Here is a 19780-nt window from a genome sequence, read left to right as displayed (position 1 = left end):
GTCAAACAGATTATAGTCTGAAATAACTTTCAGTGTTCTCCTAAAGTACTGACGAAAAAAAAGTCCATTCATTTATTCATTTAACATATACTACATCGTGCCAGGTTCTATATTTGAGAAGTTACACATATCTGTTAGAAATAATTTATGTTTTCCTAAAATTGTTTTATAATCTTCCCATACGTATTTTAGGGCACATGAAGTAGTATAAAATGTCCTCTAGCTGAGGAGCCTCCAGACATCACTGTTGAAATAAGGGTGTTCAGATTTGTCTTTATAGTTTCAGGGGCATATATAGATTTTAGAACAAGTGTGAATCAATATTTGTTTACATTTGTATTAATTTACACCAAGATTATGCCTTTTATGTTCAGATAAAGCATTTTCTTAAAAAAAAAAAAAGGAAGAACAACAAACTCTCTTGGATTGAGACTGGAACACAAATTATCATTTATAAACAATTCTGGGGTTCCTCTGGCTGGGTTCAAACCCACCTCAGCCACTAACTCCGTGTGTGTGACCTCGAGGAAATTACTTAAATTTTCTGCATCTTTAAAACGCGAATCATAATTGGTCACTCTCTTACAGAATTGTTGAGGAGTGTAAATTAGAAAATGCATGTAAAAAGGCCTGGCCCACAGTGAGGGCTAAATAAATGTCCGCAATTATTCTTATCTCTGAGTTTGATAACCGGTTTGGCAGAGACGTACATAAATGGAGAAAAGGAAAGAATGATCAAAGGAAAGAATTTCTTACAAGAATGGAAAAGATCAAGTCTGAGGATTCAAAAAGGGGCTAATCAAATCAGAATCTGAATTTTACCCTCCTCCCCACATTCACTAGATATTTAGCATTTTTCTAAGATTGACCCAATAATTTGTAATTTCATGGGCTTCTAGTCTTCTCTACTTCAGCTCAGTGCTGCGTCCTTAACGCGGAGACTCACCAATGACAAACATCGCCACAACACGTAACTGGGGCAACTTGAGTGTTGCCAGGCCTGGAGTGGGAGCACTTGAATTGTCGGGCGCGGGTTTGGACTGGGCAGGGGGGGTTACGACTCCTCCTCCCCCTCCCCCTCAACCACCGCAGCCGGCAGCTCCCCCGCCTCTCCCCAGCCCCCTTCTTCCAGCTCCCGAGCGCCTTTCTCTCTCGGGTCCGCCCTTCCTCAGGGTGTGTGAGCTGGGCGCAGGAGGCGGGCTCAGCGCTGACGGGCTGCGCCTCTGCAGCCAGAGGGAGGAGGGCGGGAAGGCGTGCGGCGGCGGCGGCGGCGGAGGAGGAGAAGGAGGCGGGGACTACGCCGGGCCGTAGCTGGCGCCGAGAGCGGTGGGAGCGGAGAGGGTACCCGGCTGGCTCGGCTGGCGGCCTCAGCCCGGATCTCGACGCCGCAGCCCTGCGCCTCCCGAGCCCTTGTCTCAGTCTCCGCGACCCGAAGCACGGCGGAGGCGGCGGAGCTGTGGGCCACTGGTAGGTTGCACGGGGACGGCGGTTCCTTCTGCAACCTTTTGTGCTGCAGAAAAGGTGGTGGTGGTGGTGGTGATGATGATGGGTGGGTGGGTGCGTGGGTTAGGGGGGTTGCCCCAGTCATCGATCCTCGGTGCCAGCCCCAGTCGTGGCGCCGCCCCTTCCTCCCTGCCTCGTCTCGGGGCCGGGCGCGCGGTGCCCGCGCGGTGCTGAGGAACCCTGACCGGGCGGGCCTCCGGGATGGACGGCGGGCGGCCTCAGCGGCCCTTGGCCTCGGCGGTCTGGTCCCCCGGCGCCCGAGCAGGGGGGTAGAGTCTGGTGGACTGGGTGGGGCCCTGGCGGGGTGCCGGGAGCCCGCAGTTTCTTGGCCCAGGGTGGGGTCGGAGACGCCGTGAGTGTGCAGCGCGTGTGAGTGAGGGTGCAGGGGCGTGCGCCCCCGTGTGCGCGCGGCGTGCGCTCGCCGGGGAGGTGCGGGACTCGACGACCCATTGCGCGTCTCCCGCGGTGCGGCGGTGCGGAAGTCGGCGCGCGTTGGCGCGCACGCTGGCTCATCCGCCGCCGTGGCCTCATCGCGGGGCAGCGGGCCTGGGGGCCCCATTGAGAAGTAGGTCCTTCCCGGGCCTGCTGCGCCTCTGGCTGCCTGCCCGGGCTGCGTGCCGGGGGCGACTGCCCGGGCCAGATAGCACCTCGGGGCAATCCGTGGCAGCCTTATCTCGCCTGCCCTCCTCGTCCGCGCAGCAGTCTGGGGGGCGAGGCCGTCCGGGAACCCGCAGCCAGCGCCCGCTGCGCGTCTGCCGGTTTGGCGGGGGCGGGCAGACCGGCCGTGGCCGGGGGCGCGCGTGTGGATTCGGGCCGGGTGCTGGCCAGAAGCGAAAGCGGCAGATGTCCTTGGGCATCGCCGCCCTCGCCCCACCTGTCGCGGGTGAACTTTGGGCCAGGTGGGAAGCGGAGGAAAGGGGTTTCCGGGCGGGCGGCAGTCAGACCTTGAGAAGGCGGCCCCATTGTGAAGCTGCCAAACTCTAGTGGTGGAATCTGCAAATCTCTGCCAGAAAGGAGATGGGAACACGAAGGGAATGATGGCCCTGTCCCTTTCTCCTTGTAAATGTTCCACATCCTTAGGGTGTCTCTGTTTCTCCAGCCACGCCAGTTTGCACTCGGGTTGGTTACTGATCTGTGTCGAGCCAAGATGCTGAGTGTGTATGTGTATGGCTGTGGCGCACAGGTTAACACTGGGACTGGGAACTTTTTAATCATTCGAGGAAAGAGGAAGAATGGAGGCAGTAGCATTTTATAGCGTGCTCGCTACTCCTAGCCAAAAGAACAGCTCTTGCACAACATTTCCGACGTTTCTAGACTCTTCATTTTACATTGTTTTTCTCAGATAAGCCACACTACAGTTCACTAGTAAGTTGCTTTATTTATTTTTTTTAACCCTGTAGAGCAGATTAGACACTAAGGAGATAGAAATGACCTCTTCTCAAAGTTTATTTTCCCAGTCATTTCAAAATACAGTATTGGTTATTATTGTGAAGCTTTTGGTACTTTCTTAATTCAAGACCATGATTTACGCTTACACAATTATACTTAATGAATGTTTCACAGATTTCTCAATGTTTTTATTATGTAACTGTGTATGCATTATAAACTTAATAAAATGACCAGCATGAAATACAAGGATTAATGATCCCAGAAACCTCTTGATTTGATAAGAACTGGTGTTTAGAATATGCTTCTGTCAACATTTTAGGTTATTTAATTGTAAATTAGACTGTTTAGTAGTATCTCTTCCAGGGTATAAGACAGAGGGTATTTATTGACCTTACATAATAGTCAGTGACTTTGTTTACTTTCTCTGTATAATTTTGTATACTTTGGAGAGCTAGTGGGCACATTAACCCTTAAAAGTATTTAGTGTGGTGGGAGTAATAAAACCTTATATACAGGATTAAATCTTTTTTTTTTTTTTGCTGATTTATATCCTCTGGGGGAAAATCAGCTCGTTTCCTCCAGAGAGAGCTCTGATTTCGTCACCAGCGTATCAAAATAAGTTCTTGGTTTTAAGCTTTCATCTGGAACGTTAGCCGATTCCACTGTGTACACCTGTCCCATTTCAGTTATGTTTCCTAAAGGGCAAATTTCTTGTAAAGACTGCATGTAGACGTGCAGTTCCAGTTACTGTCAGTCATATTTGTAGTGAAACTGAATTTTTTTCTAAAAGTAGAAGGATGATTTCACATAATGGTAAGCCACTGGTAATTTCTTTAATTTCTACTAGTAGAAGTAGAAAGAAAATGAATGCTGCCCTTTAAGGAATTTACTATTAAAAGAACTGATATTAGAAAGAGAAACACATTTTTTTTCTTCTGAACCAATTATGGGTTGTCTTTCCAGGTTGGTGTGGTTAATGATTTGTTTGTAAGGTCAAGGATGGTTTCAGAAAAGTCACACCCTACTTAACTCTTCTTAAAAATTATTGAAGATTTAGTTTTTATGAGTTGCAAGTGGAAAAGTAAGATGATTTTAAAGTAACCTTTAATACGAGCACATAAGTATAGCTAAGCATTTTACTTTCATTGTGAATGTTGTACTTTGGCAGTTAAACCATTTTATTTCTGCTCAGTGTTCTCTTACTTGAGAGATTTTTTTTGTTTTTTTGGGTTTTTTTTTTTTTTGCGTTACGCAGGCCTCTCACTGTTGTGGCCTCTCCCGTTGCAAGGCACAGGCTCCGGACGCGCAGGCTCAGCGGCCATGGCCCACGGGCCCAGCCACTCCGCGGCATGTGGGATCTTCCCAGACCGGGGCACGAACCCGTGTCCCCAGCCTCGGCAGGTGGACTCTCAAACACTGTGCCACCAGGGAAGCCCTTAAGAGATGTCTTAGTCCTCTTTTTTTTTTTTTATTATTAGAGTAATCTTTGAAACTGTTGGTAGCAAAATATTTTCATTAGTCTGAATGGAACTTTTAAAAATTGCTATTTTTTGCCAAGTCCTTTTCCACTATGTGTCTCTCCTCAAATAGCCACTCTGAGGAAACTACCTGCTTCCATTTTTTTTTTTTTTTCCTTCCTGTTTTGGGAACTAGAATTAGAACCTGTAACTTCTCTACCAATTTTCTTTGCCTGAAGTTTATCTTTCTTTTTGTAATATAACCTTTAATGATTTGTGAGATTTATTTACCAAAATTCTTGAGGGCTATATGCTCGCCTTCAGATTTATAACCTTATGATTTTTGGAAGTGATATTTTGTTAATATTTTCATATTGCTATTTTGTTAATGGATCTATGATGAAGCCAGAGATTTGTGGCTTTTTTGTGTGTAGGGATTTTGTGTGGGCTTGAAAATTTCCATATGGAGCTTCTATATTTGGGGGAAAATCACTCCTGTTAGGTTCCCAGTGCCATTCAAGTTTACTGTTATATGTGTTAGATTTATGTATTTCCATGTCTGTCTGTCTTCCCCTCTTGTCTGGTCTCAGGCTTCACTTTTTATATTTGCACCAGTACCTGTACAATGCTGGGACCCAGTAAGACCCAAGAAATATTGTTGAATGAGTAAATGAATAATTGAATGACTGAGTGGATACACCCAAAGAAGTACTACTCAGAACTGTAAAGAAAGCCACTATGCAAGCAGAAGGGTCTTTCTTCCTTTCTTTTTAAATTCATTGCCTTTCCATTGTTACATATTACTTTTGAGTAGGATGATAATACAATTAGCAAACTGGGACAGGTTTGAGAGATAAAGGGGGTGCTGTAAATAATTATGCCAGGGCACTCACTGGCTATAAACTGAGACATATGGTCACCCGACTTTTGAAGGACATTCTTCTTTATTTTCCTGTGGTGGTATCTGTCACCTTGCCTGAGAAAATTTGACACACTTGCTAGTTAATGTTTGCAGACTTTTCTGTTTGTAGAAACTTCATTTGCAGTCAGATGTTGGGTGTCTTTTGCTTAGTCACCCATGGCTTCCCTGTCCAGAGGCCTATGGGTAGCTCTTGACCAGGCTTAATTTTTCCTATTTTCATTGCTTACAGGATTATGTCACAGGACTTTCTGCTTGTTTCAGCTGCTTCTGGAAGCATTATGTACTCTAGCCTTTGCTCTGTTTACTTCCCTTTGTTTTTTTTGCTTTTTGTTTTTAATTAATTTTTATTGGAGTATAGTTGCTTTACATCGTTGTGTTAGTTTTACTTCCTTTTGTTTTTTATGCAGTATTTAGTCCATCTTGTAAGAATTTCACATGAGCTCTTTTCCCTTTGGCTGTTTTTGAGAGAAGATCCATTGATACTTTGCCAAAGCTTCATGTTCAAAACATTGGCCAAAATCAATTGCAAGTGCTAGATATTTATAGATTTTACAGTACCCTAAAAGTGTTATTTGGAGGGTATATATTTTGGGGACTTTTGAATTACAGTCTTTTAGTTCTTTCTAATGGGAGATGAGAATAAAATCCTTATTATAATTTTTACTACGTTCCTTTATAGGAAGTCTCTTAAAGAAGCTATATTCTTATACTAGTTTCTGACCTCGTTCCTTTTATTTTAAAATTTTTTCTCTTTTTCACCATCTTTATCATCATCATCCTCTTAGCACCTGTGCATGGATAACGTGCAATTACACACCAAACAGTAAGCTGAGTCATAAATGAGTAAAAAATGGAACAGAGTTCCTACACCTTGGTTTCGCCCTGTGTTGCTCCTTTGGACTCTGTTTGTATTTCTCTTTTTGGCTTGGCAGTGGCATCATAGGGATAATTAGTTACCACACTTTGTTTACTATGAAATTACAACCATTTCCTAGACTTCCACATCAGCTCTAGTGCAAGAGTTGGATAATTACTTTAAAGCTCCTCTGCTTTCAAATCCAGAATGAAGTTTTAGGTTGATTTTCCTTTTAGTATTGAAAAAATATTGGAAAAGATATTTTTCCAATGCATTTAAAAGCTTGAAAAGAAGGACATATCACCAGAAACATGGTGCAAATTATATGATAGTTTGAGATTTTAGACTGCTTTATAAAACTATTTATTTAAAATCAAACAGTTTTTTTTATTTTTTCTAATGTTCCTTTTTCTGGGTTTTCAGTCTAGATTTCTAAAAGTCTAAATGAAATCTATCTCACTTTGCGATAGATGTAGCCCTGAAAAATCAAGTGGAGATACCTTTCTGTATCTGGCATCCAACCACATAACCAGCAAATATTGGCTGATACATTTTTTCCTGGCTTAGAATTTTTGATTTAAAAAAATCTTATAAGGTCTGAGGAGAAAGGGTCTATGATTTAGAATGGTTTTGTATAAGACTCTCCTGTATGTGCCTTAGAATTTCGACATTTTTCACGCTGGAAATAACCCTAGAGTTAGTAATTAAAACTACCTTCCTCCAGCTGTTTCACAAATGGGGCAATAGAGCTTTTAAATAAAATAACCCTCCATACATTTAAGATAGGATCCCACTTACAAAGCAATGTAATAACTATAAAGAAGTGTTTTTGAGTTGTTCTCTTTTAAAAAAATGTTTTTCCATGAGCCTTTCAGTCATTTGCCTCAGAGCAGTCTTAGGGAGGATTGTTGCTATTTTATGGCTAAAAAGAGTAGACATCAAAAATTAATTGCATAATAATAACATCACACATTTGTAAAGGGGTTTGCAGCATGCAAAACACGTTCACCTACTTCTCATTTGATCCACATAACAACTTTATGAGGGAGGAAGGATGGAATTGTCCTCATTTTAAAAATTGCTACTTATGCCAGGTCAAGAGGCAGAGTTCTTAGCAAGGCAAGGTCTAGGACCTTTTCCTTTGACCCCAGTCTCAGCATTATATTTTCCATAGGATACTGCGAATCTGTTGAACACATGAATAGGATTTGGATGGTGGAACCAACATTTAAACCCCTAAGTTTTCTTGGCTCTTCATGTAGCCCTGGTAGCTACTATTAGTCTCCAGGTAGAGGTTAAGCAACAGAACACAGAGAAACAAGCATGATAAAATGTTTGAGGTTGCATTTAGCTGAACAAACTCAAAATTACTTTAATTAATTAATATTGTATCCTATGTAACCTGTACCTGGTGTTAGTATCTCCTGCTTCATCATGCTTTGCAGTTAGAATTGACATAACTGCTTTATAAGTTGTGTTACTTGTTAAATTAAAGGTTTATTTTTATATTTCATGTTTAGTATCTGGAGTAGAGCAGAAAAATTATTATGCCTGTGTTCCCTTGGGACTCATTGGAAATTGTACAGTGACATCTTCTGGGAATTAGGCTGGTGAGTTATATTTTGCTTTTTCTGTTTGTTAACCAGTTGTATGAACATAATACCATAATGTGTTTTAAGTACTATATAAACCAGATGAATATGAAATGTCAGTATATTATTATAAATATATATAGTATAATTATGAAATTTTTAATAGTGAGAACTGAAATTATTATTACTGAATGCTAACATTATTATAATTGAAATGTTTGACTTTTTGAGTAGATTTTCCTTTTTTTACTCTTGTAAGATAAAGGAGGTCTTATGGAATAATATTTTGAAATATAGTGAAGAGGTAGTTGCTCTAATTTCAGGGAAATTTTGGTAAAAATGTTAATCTCCAAAGATTGGTGAAGTAATTTGCAGAAGGATTGGTTGTGTATTATACATATATAATGGCAAACAGGTAACTGAAAGGAATATCATTTTCACTTAGTCGTTTCTCAGTTTACTCCAAGTGTGACATTCCTTTTATCACACCATGAATTTAAACTGTTAAAAATAGGCAATGCTGATGTTGTCTTTTTTCAGTGTGTCTGTGTACCTGGCTGACACAGTTGTCCATGTGGCTCCAAGTCTTTGAAGGGGAAAAAATTTAATAATGACCTTTTTAGCATTTAAAAATTTATATTAGTGTGAGTTCATGCTTTGGTATGTTATTCTACTTGCTCAGTATCTTTGTAGGTCCTGGCTTTGAACCACGTAGAGTGGTTATAATCTTTTGAAAAAGCCGTTTCATAGTAATCTCCAACTTAGCAGTCAGCAGTAGAATGATTCAAAAGAATGATGGGGGGAAAAACAAACAATGTTGTTTCATTTAATAGATATAACCTGTCAAATTTATGCAATGTAATTTAAGACACTGAAGAATGGAAGCATAACTAAAGTTTTCAGTTTTGAGGAAAAGAGCAAGAAGTTTGAGAACTATAGGTACAAAGTACTTTTAGAGGCTATTAAATAAGAAATGATGTGGCTGGGTCATTAACTCATTCAATTGAAGTAAAGCACAAAACAAGGAACAATGAGTAGAAGCTACAGAAATGTGTGTGTATCTCTCTCTCCATACAGTATACATATATGTGTACATATGTACATATGCATAGTTATAGATGTACTTATATATGTAAATGAAAAGACATTCTAGCAGAGCTGCAAAAGGGGAAATGAACCAACTTGAGAGGTGGTGAGTTACCTGTCACTGAAGGTGTTCAAACATAGACTGGACAACTGTTAGATTCCTTTGGATTCTGGGATTAAACAGTATAAGAAGGATTTTTTTTTTTGGCCACTCTGCATGGTATGTGGGATCATAGTTCCCTGACCAGGGATTGAACCCGTGCTCCCTGCATTGGAAGCATGGAGTCTTAACCACTGGACTGCCAAGGAAGTCCACAGAAGGATTTTAAAGAATTTTAAAATTTGGAGGAGCATCAAAAACTTGGTGTGACAGGCTTATTTATTTTATTTTATTTTTTTTTTGGGGTACGTGGGCCTCTCACTGTTGTGGCCTCTCCCGTTGCGGAGCACAGGCTCCGGACGCGCAGGCTCAGTGGCCATGGCTCACGGGCCCAGCCACTCCGCGGCATGTGGGATCTTCCTGGACCGGGGCATGAACCCGTGTCCCCTGCATCGGCAGGTGGACTCTCAACCACTGCGCCACCAGGGAAGCCCGACAGGCTTATTTTTAAAGTCAGGTTTATTGAAGTATAATTTATATACAGTAAAATTCACCCTTTTAAGGTGTATAGTTTGATGACTTTTGACAAATGTAGCCATTTGTGTAGTGTCAATGTATAGAATATTTTCATCCCCCCCACAAAATTCCCTTGTGCCCCTTTGTTGTATGCCCTCTCCTCCCAGCCTCAGCCCTTGGCAGCCATCGATTGATTTCTGTCCCAGCAGTTTTACCTTTTCCAGAATGTCATATAAATGGAATCACAGAGTATATAACATTTTCTGTCTGCTTCTTTCACTTAGTGTAATCCTGGTTTGTTCCTTTTCATTGCTGAGTGGTATTCCATTTTATTCATGAACCACAGTCTCTTTGTCCGTTACCCTGTTGGTGGATGTTTGGATTGTTTCCAGGTTTTTTTGTGGTTATGAATGAAACTGTCATAAACATTCATGTTCAGGTCTTTGTGTGAACATATATTTTCATGTTTCTTAGGTAAATACCTACAGGTAAGGTGGGTGGGGTTGTTTAATAAGCATTTATTTAACTTTATAAGAAATTGCCCAACTGTGATCCAAAGTGGCTGTACCTGACAGAGGCTTCTAAGAAGCTAAAATAACTGTAAGTATACCAAAGTATGTGCAGATGAAGAAGCCCAATTCTCATTCAGTGCATAAATTTATTTATATTTTATATCCAGTTTTAACAAGTTTGATTAGCAGATGTTTTTTAAGCACAGCAGTGGATTAGAAACAGTAAATTAGAAGGCCTTAGGGATAGGTTGTTAGCAGTTGGAAGCAGCCAAAAACGATACTCACTAATGTGACTATAATTACTGATTAAGGAAAAGAAGGCAGGAACTTACAGGAGTGAAATTCTTCTATCTGTTAAGTTCTATGTCTATAAGACAAGTTCCCAAACATGTCTGCATATTAGAAGCACTTGCGGTGTGTTTTAAACATGTCAGAGCCCAGGCTACGCCCCAGATGATTTAAATCACAGATCTGGGATAGAGCACAGACATCAGTATTTATTGAAGCTCCTTGGATGTGTCAGTGTGTAGACAGCTTTGGGAACCATGTGCTAGAGGCACAGCATGATGACATTGAAGGAGAACTGGACTTGAAGCCAGGAGACCTGGAACTGCACACCTGGCCCTGGGTAGGCCCTTGCCTTCACGGCTTACATGTCCTCTTCTCTGTAATCGGATGTTCCGGGAAAGTGAACTCCTAGATGACTCTGGCACTAAAACTAGATAGATCTAGATTTCACTGGACTGATACGGTCATGCTTAGGAAGGACTCCATTTCCCAAGGAATGACTCTGTTCTGAATGGTTCATTTCAGGTACCTCTTCAAAAAGATTTTGTTCACATGATATTTTTGTTCTGTATATTTAGACAGTTACATTACATCTGTTTTGTCTTAAATTTTGTTGCTATGTGTTGCTAAAAACAGTTCAAGCATACTGGAGCAGTTTTTTGATTACTGAGGGTGACTTTTTTTGATAAGCCTGATTAAAAAAAAAACACTCCCGGAATGCAGTACTTCTCAAAATAATTCTTTGTGTAGTAGTTGTGAAACTTATTAGCTATTTTCAGAGCTGGTCTAAGGAGCTGAGGCATCTAGGTTATATTTTCAAAATGTTGCTCAAAATGTTGTATAGGAAGTTTGGCCTCTTGGAGGGTGTTCAGAGCTCGGTAGATTCCATGGTCACATTCTTTTGAATGTGCTGGTCTTGATATATCAGGTTCCCCTATATGTGTGTTGTGGTTTGGACTTTTTGCTTTAGTTTCACCTAAACTTCACAATTGCATGCTGTACCCAATGTTTTAAAAATGTACACTGTGTACATTTTCCTGGTAAATATTGAAGTGTTTCCTTGTTTAGCGTTGTCTAGTTTTGAGTCCTCATATATTTCAAAGAAACAGAGTGGTGCCTGTGAACATTGCCAGGTCTCCCGTATGCTGTATAAATATTCTTGAGTGCCACTGTTGCTGATTGGATTGTGAGGGAATTTGATATTGAAGACCCTTAGGTGTCATTTAAAAAAATTACCGTTGTTTCTGGTACTTGTTTATGAAACTCAGTTATAAAAGCAGTGTTCAACTACAAGTTGACTTTTTTATGCTTGTTGCATTTTCTGTTCTAGACTCTATTCCACAGAATATTGCTGCTTCTGGTATCATATTTTCTGTTTCCAGTTTTTATTCTTGCTTTAAACTGCATATGAAAGGCATTAATGGAAACAGTAAGGGTCTCTGTTGTTGGTCTCCAATTTGTAGTGCTCTGTGGTGCAGAAGTTAGCAGTGGGCCTTGATTTCTCGGTTCACATTTATTCTTAAGGATGCAGTGGGCGTGGTGCCTGTTGCATATATACCTGCAATATTTACAGAGAGTGCTTTGTAATTGTTTATCTTGGCAGTATGTTTTTTTGATACAAGTTTTATTTTAGAATATAAAACAAAATGCTTAGTCATGAATACTGTTAAAAATAACAAACCCATAAGCAGAGTTTTCATGGTAAAATACAAAGAATATACTGCTAACACAGGCTACATCCAATGTAGTCACGATAGCCAAGTTCCCTGATGAATGCCTTTAATAAGAAATTTTGCAGTGAAAATTATTGGACGTTCATATATGCTGACTTTGAGACCTTTCGGTCTTATTGTCTTTCACGTCACCCCCATTTTTTTAGAGAGTACTTCCCCCTCTTCAGATGGGACAGTACCTACACTACTGCTGCCCATTAAAAAGATAAGTAAACGTTGATTGTATAACTGCTCTCAGGATCTTGCTCCAATATTTAAATCTACTCAGGAAATTTTCGGCAATTTAATAGCATAAAAAGTTTTGTTTTCGGTCACATTGAGGAGTGGAAGGTTATGCTGCTTAGTCAGCACTCTACCCAGCTAAAAATAAAATATTTACTTGCCAATCAGCCAGCTTCCACATAGCTTTCTTAGTGCCACACAGTAGATGTTCTTTAGAAAGGCAGAATATAAGTAAAAAGGATCATTTTTTTAAATCTGTGCAATTTGCTGAGTCCTGTTTGCACCATTCATATTCCTACATGAGTGTCAAGATCTGAAGATGTTCTCGGATATAGGACAGTATGCTACAGAGACCATGAAAGCACCTCAAAGAACTGTTAGTTTTGAGAATGTGCAATCGTTTGGAGCAGGAGTACTGATGTTTTATAACTAAAAACTGCAGTTTCCCAGCCCTTAGAATTACTTATCAGAGGTTCAGCAGGTAGCAGCTGTTATGTATGTAATATCTAAAATGAGCTTTTTCATGTTCCAGTACAGCAGGACTCTCATTCAGAAGTGTTACATAGAGCATTGATCCTTAGTTCCTAGGTTAAAAATTTTTGTTAGAGGATATTAGAAATGCTTATTTCTTTAACTTTCTGGTTAAGTAGTGTTTTCTACAGGGAGTGTGTTGTTTACATTAGTAAAGTGTAGTAGGTGTCTTACATATGGTAAGTTTTCTTAAAGTATGGTAGGCTGCTTGGTTGACATTTCCAGAGTTCTTAAACTACATTTTCTGCTGAACAATCTAGGTTAAATCATTGTCTATCAGGTTAGATGTCTGAAGAGCCTGTTGGATAGTTTTGCCCAAGCCAGGTGATATTTTTTATGGTGTTTTGGCTGCTGGAAACTTAACCAGTCATAGTTACTCATCTAACAGAAGTGTCTTTTTCTTGTCACACCAAATCTTGACCTTTATACATTGTCTCACTCACTTTCTTCACTTTTCTAATTTTCTAGGTACTTATTTTTAAGCTGGTATATAATTTCTTTTTCTCTCAAACCTTTGTATCCTGCCATTCATTATCCTCAACCCCTAGAGCTTCTAAGTATTCCTCTTGGTCTGCCTTGATGGAGCAGGATTGACTTAGTGAGGGAGCAAACTTTTGATGATTGCACTGACCAGAGAAGCCTGTGCCCACTCTTCTTTACTGTGACTTTGCACGCTGTTAGCTCGCTTAGCAATTTTTATACTAAGGGGCAAATAAGATGACTTCCAGCTTAGCCTCTTTTTGAATTATCACCCAATTCAGAATGGGTGAAGTGTGAATTCATGAATTTTAGGAAGTTTATAATATACCAGGGAATGCAGTAAGGTGACTGGTGGAAATCCATGGACTGTCATGGACTGCCAGATTTGGAAGAAACCTAGACTGGTTTGTCACTTAATGTGGACTGATGGCTTGAGTGTCACCACCTAGGTAACTCCCCTTGGGTGGTCCCCATCTCCTCCACAGCCCTGATTATTTAGGTTTCACTGACCCTCCTCTCCTTCTCTTTCAGAATGAAGTATCAGAGAAACACTTCCCGCCTGTAGCTGCCTGTCAGGTTAGGTATGTTGGAGGCCTTGGATCTGTCCTCTTGTGCTCTTTCTGGACTGCAGAATTAGTGGGAAAGGAAGGATTAATTTGTCATTTGGCTTAGAGTAAACATTTGTTTGTTCAGCATAAAATCTGATGAGGTTTCATATGGCCCTCTAAAGTTTATTAGATGAGAAATCTTCAGGTTTTTGCATGCATATCAAAGTATGCATGGTAGTCACCTCCTATTCCCATCCTCTCAACAGAGAAATAAATTACACAATTAAATATAAATTTATTTTTACATTAATAAAATAGAATAAAACCAATTAATTTAAAGCTAGAAGTGTTGAGGGACGAAGGTATTTTGGTTAAATTAAAATTGGAAATAGTCTAAGATTTAGAGTAAAAAGTAAGTAATAAGCAAAACTATATGGATCCCTTTGACATTTACTTTATCTCAGGAATCATTCTTTTTTTTTTTTTTTTTTTTTTTTTTTTGCTGTATGCGGGCCTCTCACTGTTGTGGCCTCTCCCGTTGCGGAGCACAGGCTCCGGGCGCGCAGGCTCAGCGGCATGGCTCACAGGCCCAGCCGCTCCGCGGCATGTGGGATCCTCCCGGACTAGGGCACGAACCCACATCCCCTGCATTGGCAGGCGGACTCTCAACCACTGCGCCACCAGGGAAGCCCTCAGGAATCATTCTTGATATTAGTTTTCAGTTGTACTAGAGATGTGTGGACCATAGTGAGGACAGGATGGCATCTGGTAACTTCTTCATAGTCTTGGTTTATTTATTTTCTAATGAAGGAAAAGAAAATACAGTATGCAAATGAAGGAATAAGGTTGGGACTTTTTTTTTTTAGCTTTCTGATTGCTTAGATTTTGATTGAATACCCAAATTTTAGAAAATGATTCAATTAGGAAAAGGTTATTTGTTTTACAAAGGGATTCGTGAGAGTTATTTAATATAATAGCCTAATTCAGTAAATATTTAATCTTAAAATCACATTTTTTGACATGTTATTAGTTGACATCGTTTTAATTAGTGATCTGAGACATTTAAAGCTGTGCTACCTACTTCTAATTGAAGATCAAGTAGAGGTAAAGTTTATCAGAAGTGACATTGTCACTCAGTTTCCCTTGGATTTTATTTTCCAAAATTCCATCTGCAAGTTCCTAGGAACCTGGCCATTGTCTGTGGTACTTCTGGTTGCTGGGGTTTTCCAAATATGTAATGTGATCATTGTGATGAATAATATTAGTATTCGTTGTGAATTGTTCTGCCATTTACCAAACTATTCAAAAGTGCACTGTCTTAGGTGTTGCAGAATAAAATAACTGTTAAATCTGTGGTATATTTTAGGATTAAATAGTCAAATAACATTTGATTTTTATATATGTTTAATATTAAAAATGGCCTGATTTGCTGGATTTAGGATTAACTTTTAAACTACAAAATGGTTTTCTTTAAATAATTGATTGGAGATATGGAATAAAGAACATTTACAAGGTTTGTGGGAACCTTCCTTTAAGACTCCTCCATACCTTAAAAATTTTTTTAGGTCTAAATTGGATTCTTTGGAGAAATTGATCAGCTTTTATCTTTTATTGTATGCCCCTTAAACACAGTTGAAGAGTTAATTTTTTTTTTAATTTAAAAAATTTTTTTTTACATCTTTATTGGAGTTTTATTGCTTTACAGTGGTGTGTCAGTTTCTGCTTTATAACAAAGTGAATCAGTTATACATATACATATGTTCCCATATCTCTTCCCTCTTGCGTCTCCCTCTCTCCCACCCTCCCTATCCCACCCTTCCAGGCGGTCACAAAGCACTGAGCTAATCTCCCTGTGCTATGCGGCAGCTTCCCACTAACTATCTACCTTACGTTTGATAGTGTATATATGTCCATGCCTCTCTCTCGCTTTGTCACAGCTTACCCTTCCCGCTCCCCATATCCTCAAGTCCGTTCTCCAGTAGGTCTGTGTCTTTATTCCTGTCTTACCCCTTGGTTCTTCATGACATTTTTTTTTCTTAAATTCCATATATATGTGTTAGCATACGGTATTTGTCTTTCTCTTTCTGACTTACTTCACTCTGTATGACAGACTCTAGGTCTATCCACCTCATTACAAATAGGTCAATTTCGTTTCTTTTTATGGCTGAGTAATATTCCATTGTATATATGTGCCACATATTCTTTATCCATTCATCCGACGATGGACACTTAGGTTGTTTCCATCTCCGGGCTATTGTAAATAGAGCTGCAATGAACATTTTGGTACATGACTCTTTTTGAATTATGGTTTTCTCAGGGTATATGCCCAGTAGTGGGATTGCTGGGTCATATGGTAGTTCTATTTGTAGTTTTCTAAGGAACCTCCATACTGTTCTCCGCAGTGGCTGTATCAATTTACATTCCCATCAACAGTGCAAGAGTGTTGCCTTTTCTCCACACCCTCTCCAGCATTTATTGTTTCTAGATTTTTTGATGATGGCCATTCTGACCGGTGTGACATGATATCTCATTGTAGTTTTGATTTGCATTTCTCTAATGATTAATGAAGTTGAGCATTCTTTCATGTGTTTGTTGGCAGTCTCTATATCTTCTTTGAAAAAATGTCTATTTAGGTCTTCTGCCTATTTTTGGATTGGGTTGTTTGTTTTTTTATTATTGAGCTGCATGAGCTGCTTATAAATTTTGGAGATTAATCCTTTGTCAGTTGCTTCATTTGCAAATATTTTCTCCCATTCTGAGTGTTGTCTTTTGGTCTTGTTTATGGTTTCCTTTGCTGTGCTGAAGAGTTAATTTTAAAGTTAATTTTTATGTTGGAAATGTTTTGTGGATTCTTGTGAAATTGTGTATGATTATTTTTATTTGCTTCATTATGTTGAGCTCTGTATTGGATTTGCTTAATAATCACATCAAGGAATAAACTTTGTGTGATTGAAAGGAGCGCTGCATTTAGAGAAGTATTGCTGTTGTTTTCTGTTAACGCTTCTCCATATGAACCTTTCAGTAGTCTTTCAGACTTTAATTTAACCTGCCTTTGAGTTCTTGAAGGCAGAGAAGTAGTAGTCATTTCATGCTTGCTGTGGAACATTTAATAGACATAGATAAAAATCTGTCAGATGTACATTGGTTGTTTTTCCGGCCGGTGTTACTTCTTGCTCCCTGAGCCTTCTCAAACCACCCAGCTTGGCCCGAGGCTCTGATCGTTACACTCTTCTAATCTGAGTCTGTCTGCTTTTAGGAGTGTGCAGACTGGTGCCTAAAATGGAAGTAGATGTTAATGGAGAGTCCAGAAGTACCCTGACCACCCTGCCCTTGCCCGTGGCCGAGGTGAGCTCCCCGGGAAAGGCAGAGGTGGAGAAGCCCCGCTGTTCCAGCACTCCGTGCTCGCCGATGCGCCGGACTGTGTCAGGCTACCAGATCCTCCACATGGACTCTAACTATTTGGTTGGCTTCACGACTGGTGAGGAACTCCTGAAGTTAGCCCAGAAGTGCACAGGAGGTGAAGAGAGTAAGGGAGAAGCTGTGCCTTCCTTGCGCTCCAAACAGCTGGATGCAGGACTTGCCCGTTCCTCTCGTTTGTATAAAACCAGAAGTAGGTACTACCAGCCGTACGAGATTCCAGCTGTCAATGGCAGGAGGCGAAGGCGGATGCCCAGCTCAGGAGACAAGTGCACTAAATCTTTACCTTATGAACCTTATAAGGCCCTCCATGGGCCTCTGCCTCTCTGTCTTCTTAAAGGTAAGAGGGCTCACTCCAAATCTCTGGACTACCTCAATCTAGATAAAATGAACATCAAGGAGCCAGCTGACACAGAAGTGCTACAGTACCAGCTTCAACACCTGACCCTCAGAGGGGACCGTGTGTTTGCTAGGAATAATACATGAGTGACTTGCAGAGGATGTAAACCAGTTTAGGTCAGCCTACACTTGGCTAGAAAATTCCACTGTTGTACTCTGTACAGGACTCTTTACATTATAGATGGTTAAATCAGCTAAGTGTTCCTGGAACATAAAAATTGGATCAAATTTTGAATACAGGAATGAAATCACAGGTACTTGAGGTGAAATCATTCTAGAGCACGCAACTGCAAGGAAAACAGAATGTTGACCATTAGTTTGTATCGCTTTTTAGCTGGGAAAAAAAGGCTTTGGTACAGTAATATCGTCTTTAAAATTCTGATACTCAAATTGGAAATGTTATCTGCTTGGTTGTTGCTGACTTGGTATGATTCATTAGAAATTTATATCTTAAGTACTCAAGTACTTCTTTAATCTCTGTACTTTACTATAAAATATATGTAATGATTTGTTTTATGAAATTTAGAACTTGAAGATTGCTAAATTGGACCACGTTTTATTTTTAAATATTGAGTTTAAATATTTTATAACTGGTTTTGCACTGAAAAAAATTAACATTTCAAATTGACAAGAGAATAATCTTTCTTCACTTGCTTCAATAATATTATTGAGCAGTGAATTTTTTATTTCCGCATGGAAAGTTATTGATCTCTATGGCTGTAAAATATTTCTTTATAGCGTTATTAAAGTGTGTCTTAATAAAATTAAATTTGGGATACAAAGTATTTATTTTACAATGGGTGGGGGGAAACTTTACAGGAAAGTTTCCAATATGAAGTTTTCATAAGTTGAAAAAGTTTCCTTAGTGCTTATTTTCTAATTTAAAATTCATCTGGAACTTTAAAATGGAAAGGATTCTTTAAATTGTGGATTATAGGCATAATACTGATTGCATCTGAATGTTCTGTAAGTGAATGGAACTCTAATAGAGGAACTCATGATTTCTACTCTCAAATGCTTAAACTAAGTATGAAGTGATACCATTCAGCATGGCATCGGGTCATTTCAGTTTTAGTTCTGTGCAGCACAGGCACTCATTGAAATTCCACTTTCTAGGATTAGTGCAGGAGCCTAAAGTGCTTCTACAGTTTTAATGGGTTAATCCTGGATTACTTAACAATTTATGTCAATTGCACTGGTTTAATTTGTTGCTAAAGAAATAATGCCCTGGCTTTAGTAACAAATACAGCTCAACTATTCTTGAACATATTTTGAAAAAAAAAAAAAATGTATGTAATGTACCTTTTGTAAAAGTTTCTATTTCTTTTTTTCTTTTTTGACTCTTGAAGGTGCAATTTATTACTGATTGGCATTTCTGGCAGCATAGACCTCCTTATTTTAAATTTTATTTTGGGGGCTGTGAGTTTCTAAGGTGTTAGCAATCTTGCTTATTAAATAAGAACACCTTTTAATTAAATGAGTGGGTCATTCCTGGTGCAGATGTGACTTTTCTTTGGCCAGAATGAATGACAAACTATTTAGAGCAGAATAAGTATTAGAAAACCCTAGGAACTCTTAATCAACGTTGATTATACTTCCACTGAGGCAAATCATGTGAAAGAGCTTCAGGGAAGTTGGCCCATATCTTACTGAGTTGATCAGATTTCTTGGTGGGCTGGAAATTTTCAGCTATTTTACATTTTAAAGTAAATTGCACCTTTGTAACATATTGTATTGACGAATGATCACTAAGATTAACTATATCTATACAGTCATTAGTTTGACAAGAAATAGAATCCTGTCAGATGCCAAAGAGTTGGGATTTTTACGTTTAATGATTAAACACCATTATTTATTGATGACTTACCCTGTGGAACTGTATTATTTCTAACTATGAAATAAAAGGGTGATATAAACACACATTGTTGTGTTGTGCTTTAACGAGGTCCATCATCAACAGGCCAGTTACTGTTCAAGGATTCACCGAAGCAGTTATTTTTAGATTCCATTTTTGTTAAAGAAAATAAAATAATAATTTTGCATTTGGTGCTCGTTCACATTTCAAGGTGAAGGATGTATTCATGGCAATGGTATGTGTTGAGTCACACAACTGTGTGACTGTGAGATCTGTCTCTGCCCATGCGCCTACATAATTTCTTAAGCTAAATAAAAATATGTAGCTATTCCATTTTGTTTTTAAAGACAGGTGTGAAACTCTGCAGCAAAAGT

At 39.5% G+C, this 19780-nt stretch overlaps 1 protein-coding gene across 7 annotated transcripts; it reads left to right on the top strand.

The window, feature by feature from the left end:
• The first annotated feature begins 1251 nt into the window (after nucleotides 1-1251).
• Nucleotides 1252-19471, top strand: MACIR (macrophage immunometabolism regulator). 7 transcript variants are annotated; one of them, XM_033408460.2, is made up of 4 exons: nucleotides 1253-1467; nucleotides 7648-7737; nucleotides 13719-13768; nucleotides 16992-19471. In XM_033408460.2, exon 4 carries the CDS (start codon nucleotides 17015-17017, stop codon nucleotides 17636-17638), a length of 624 nt encoding a protein of 207 aa, XP_033264351.1. In that variant the 5' UTR covers nucleotides 1253-1467; nucleotides 7648-7737; nucleotides 13719-13768; nucleotides 16992-17014; the 3' UTR covers nucleotides 17639-19471. The 7 variants fall into 7 exon arrangements, with proteins under 7 accessions (XP_004281372.1, XP_033264354.1, XP_033264351.1 ...); XM_049707376.1 differs by lacking the exon at nucleotides 1253-1467 and adding an exon at nucleotides 1658-2402; XM_033408461.2 differs by lacking the exon at nucleotides 1253-1467 and adding an exon at nucleotides 2431-2868.
• Nucleotides 19472-19780: the final 309 nt, after the last annotated feature.

The sequence above is a fragment of the Orcinus orca genome, chromosome 3, assembly GCF_937001465.1.
Source record: "Orcinus orca chromosome 3, mOrcOrc1.1, whole genome shotgun sequence".
Lineage (NCBI taxonomy): Eukaryota > Metazoa > Chordata > Mammalia > Artiodactyla > Delphinidae > Orcinus > Orcinus orca.
This window is presented reverse-complemented; position numbering and strand designations above follow the sequence as displayed.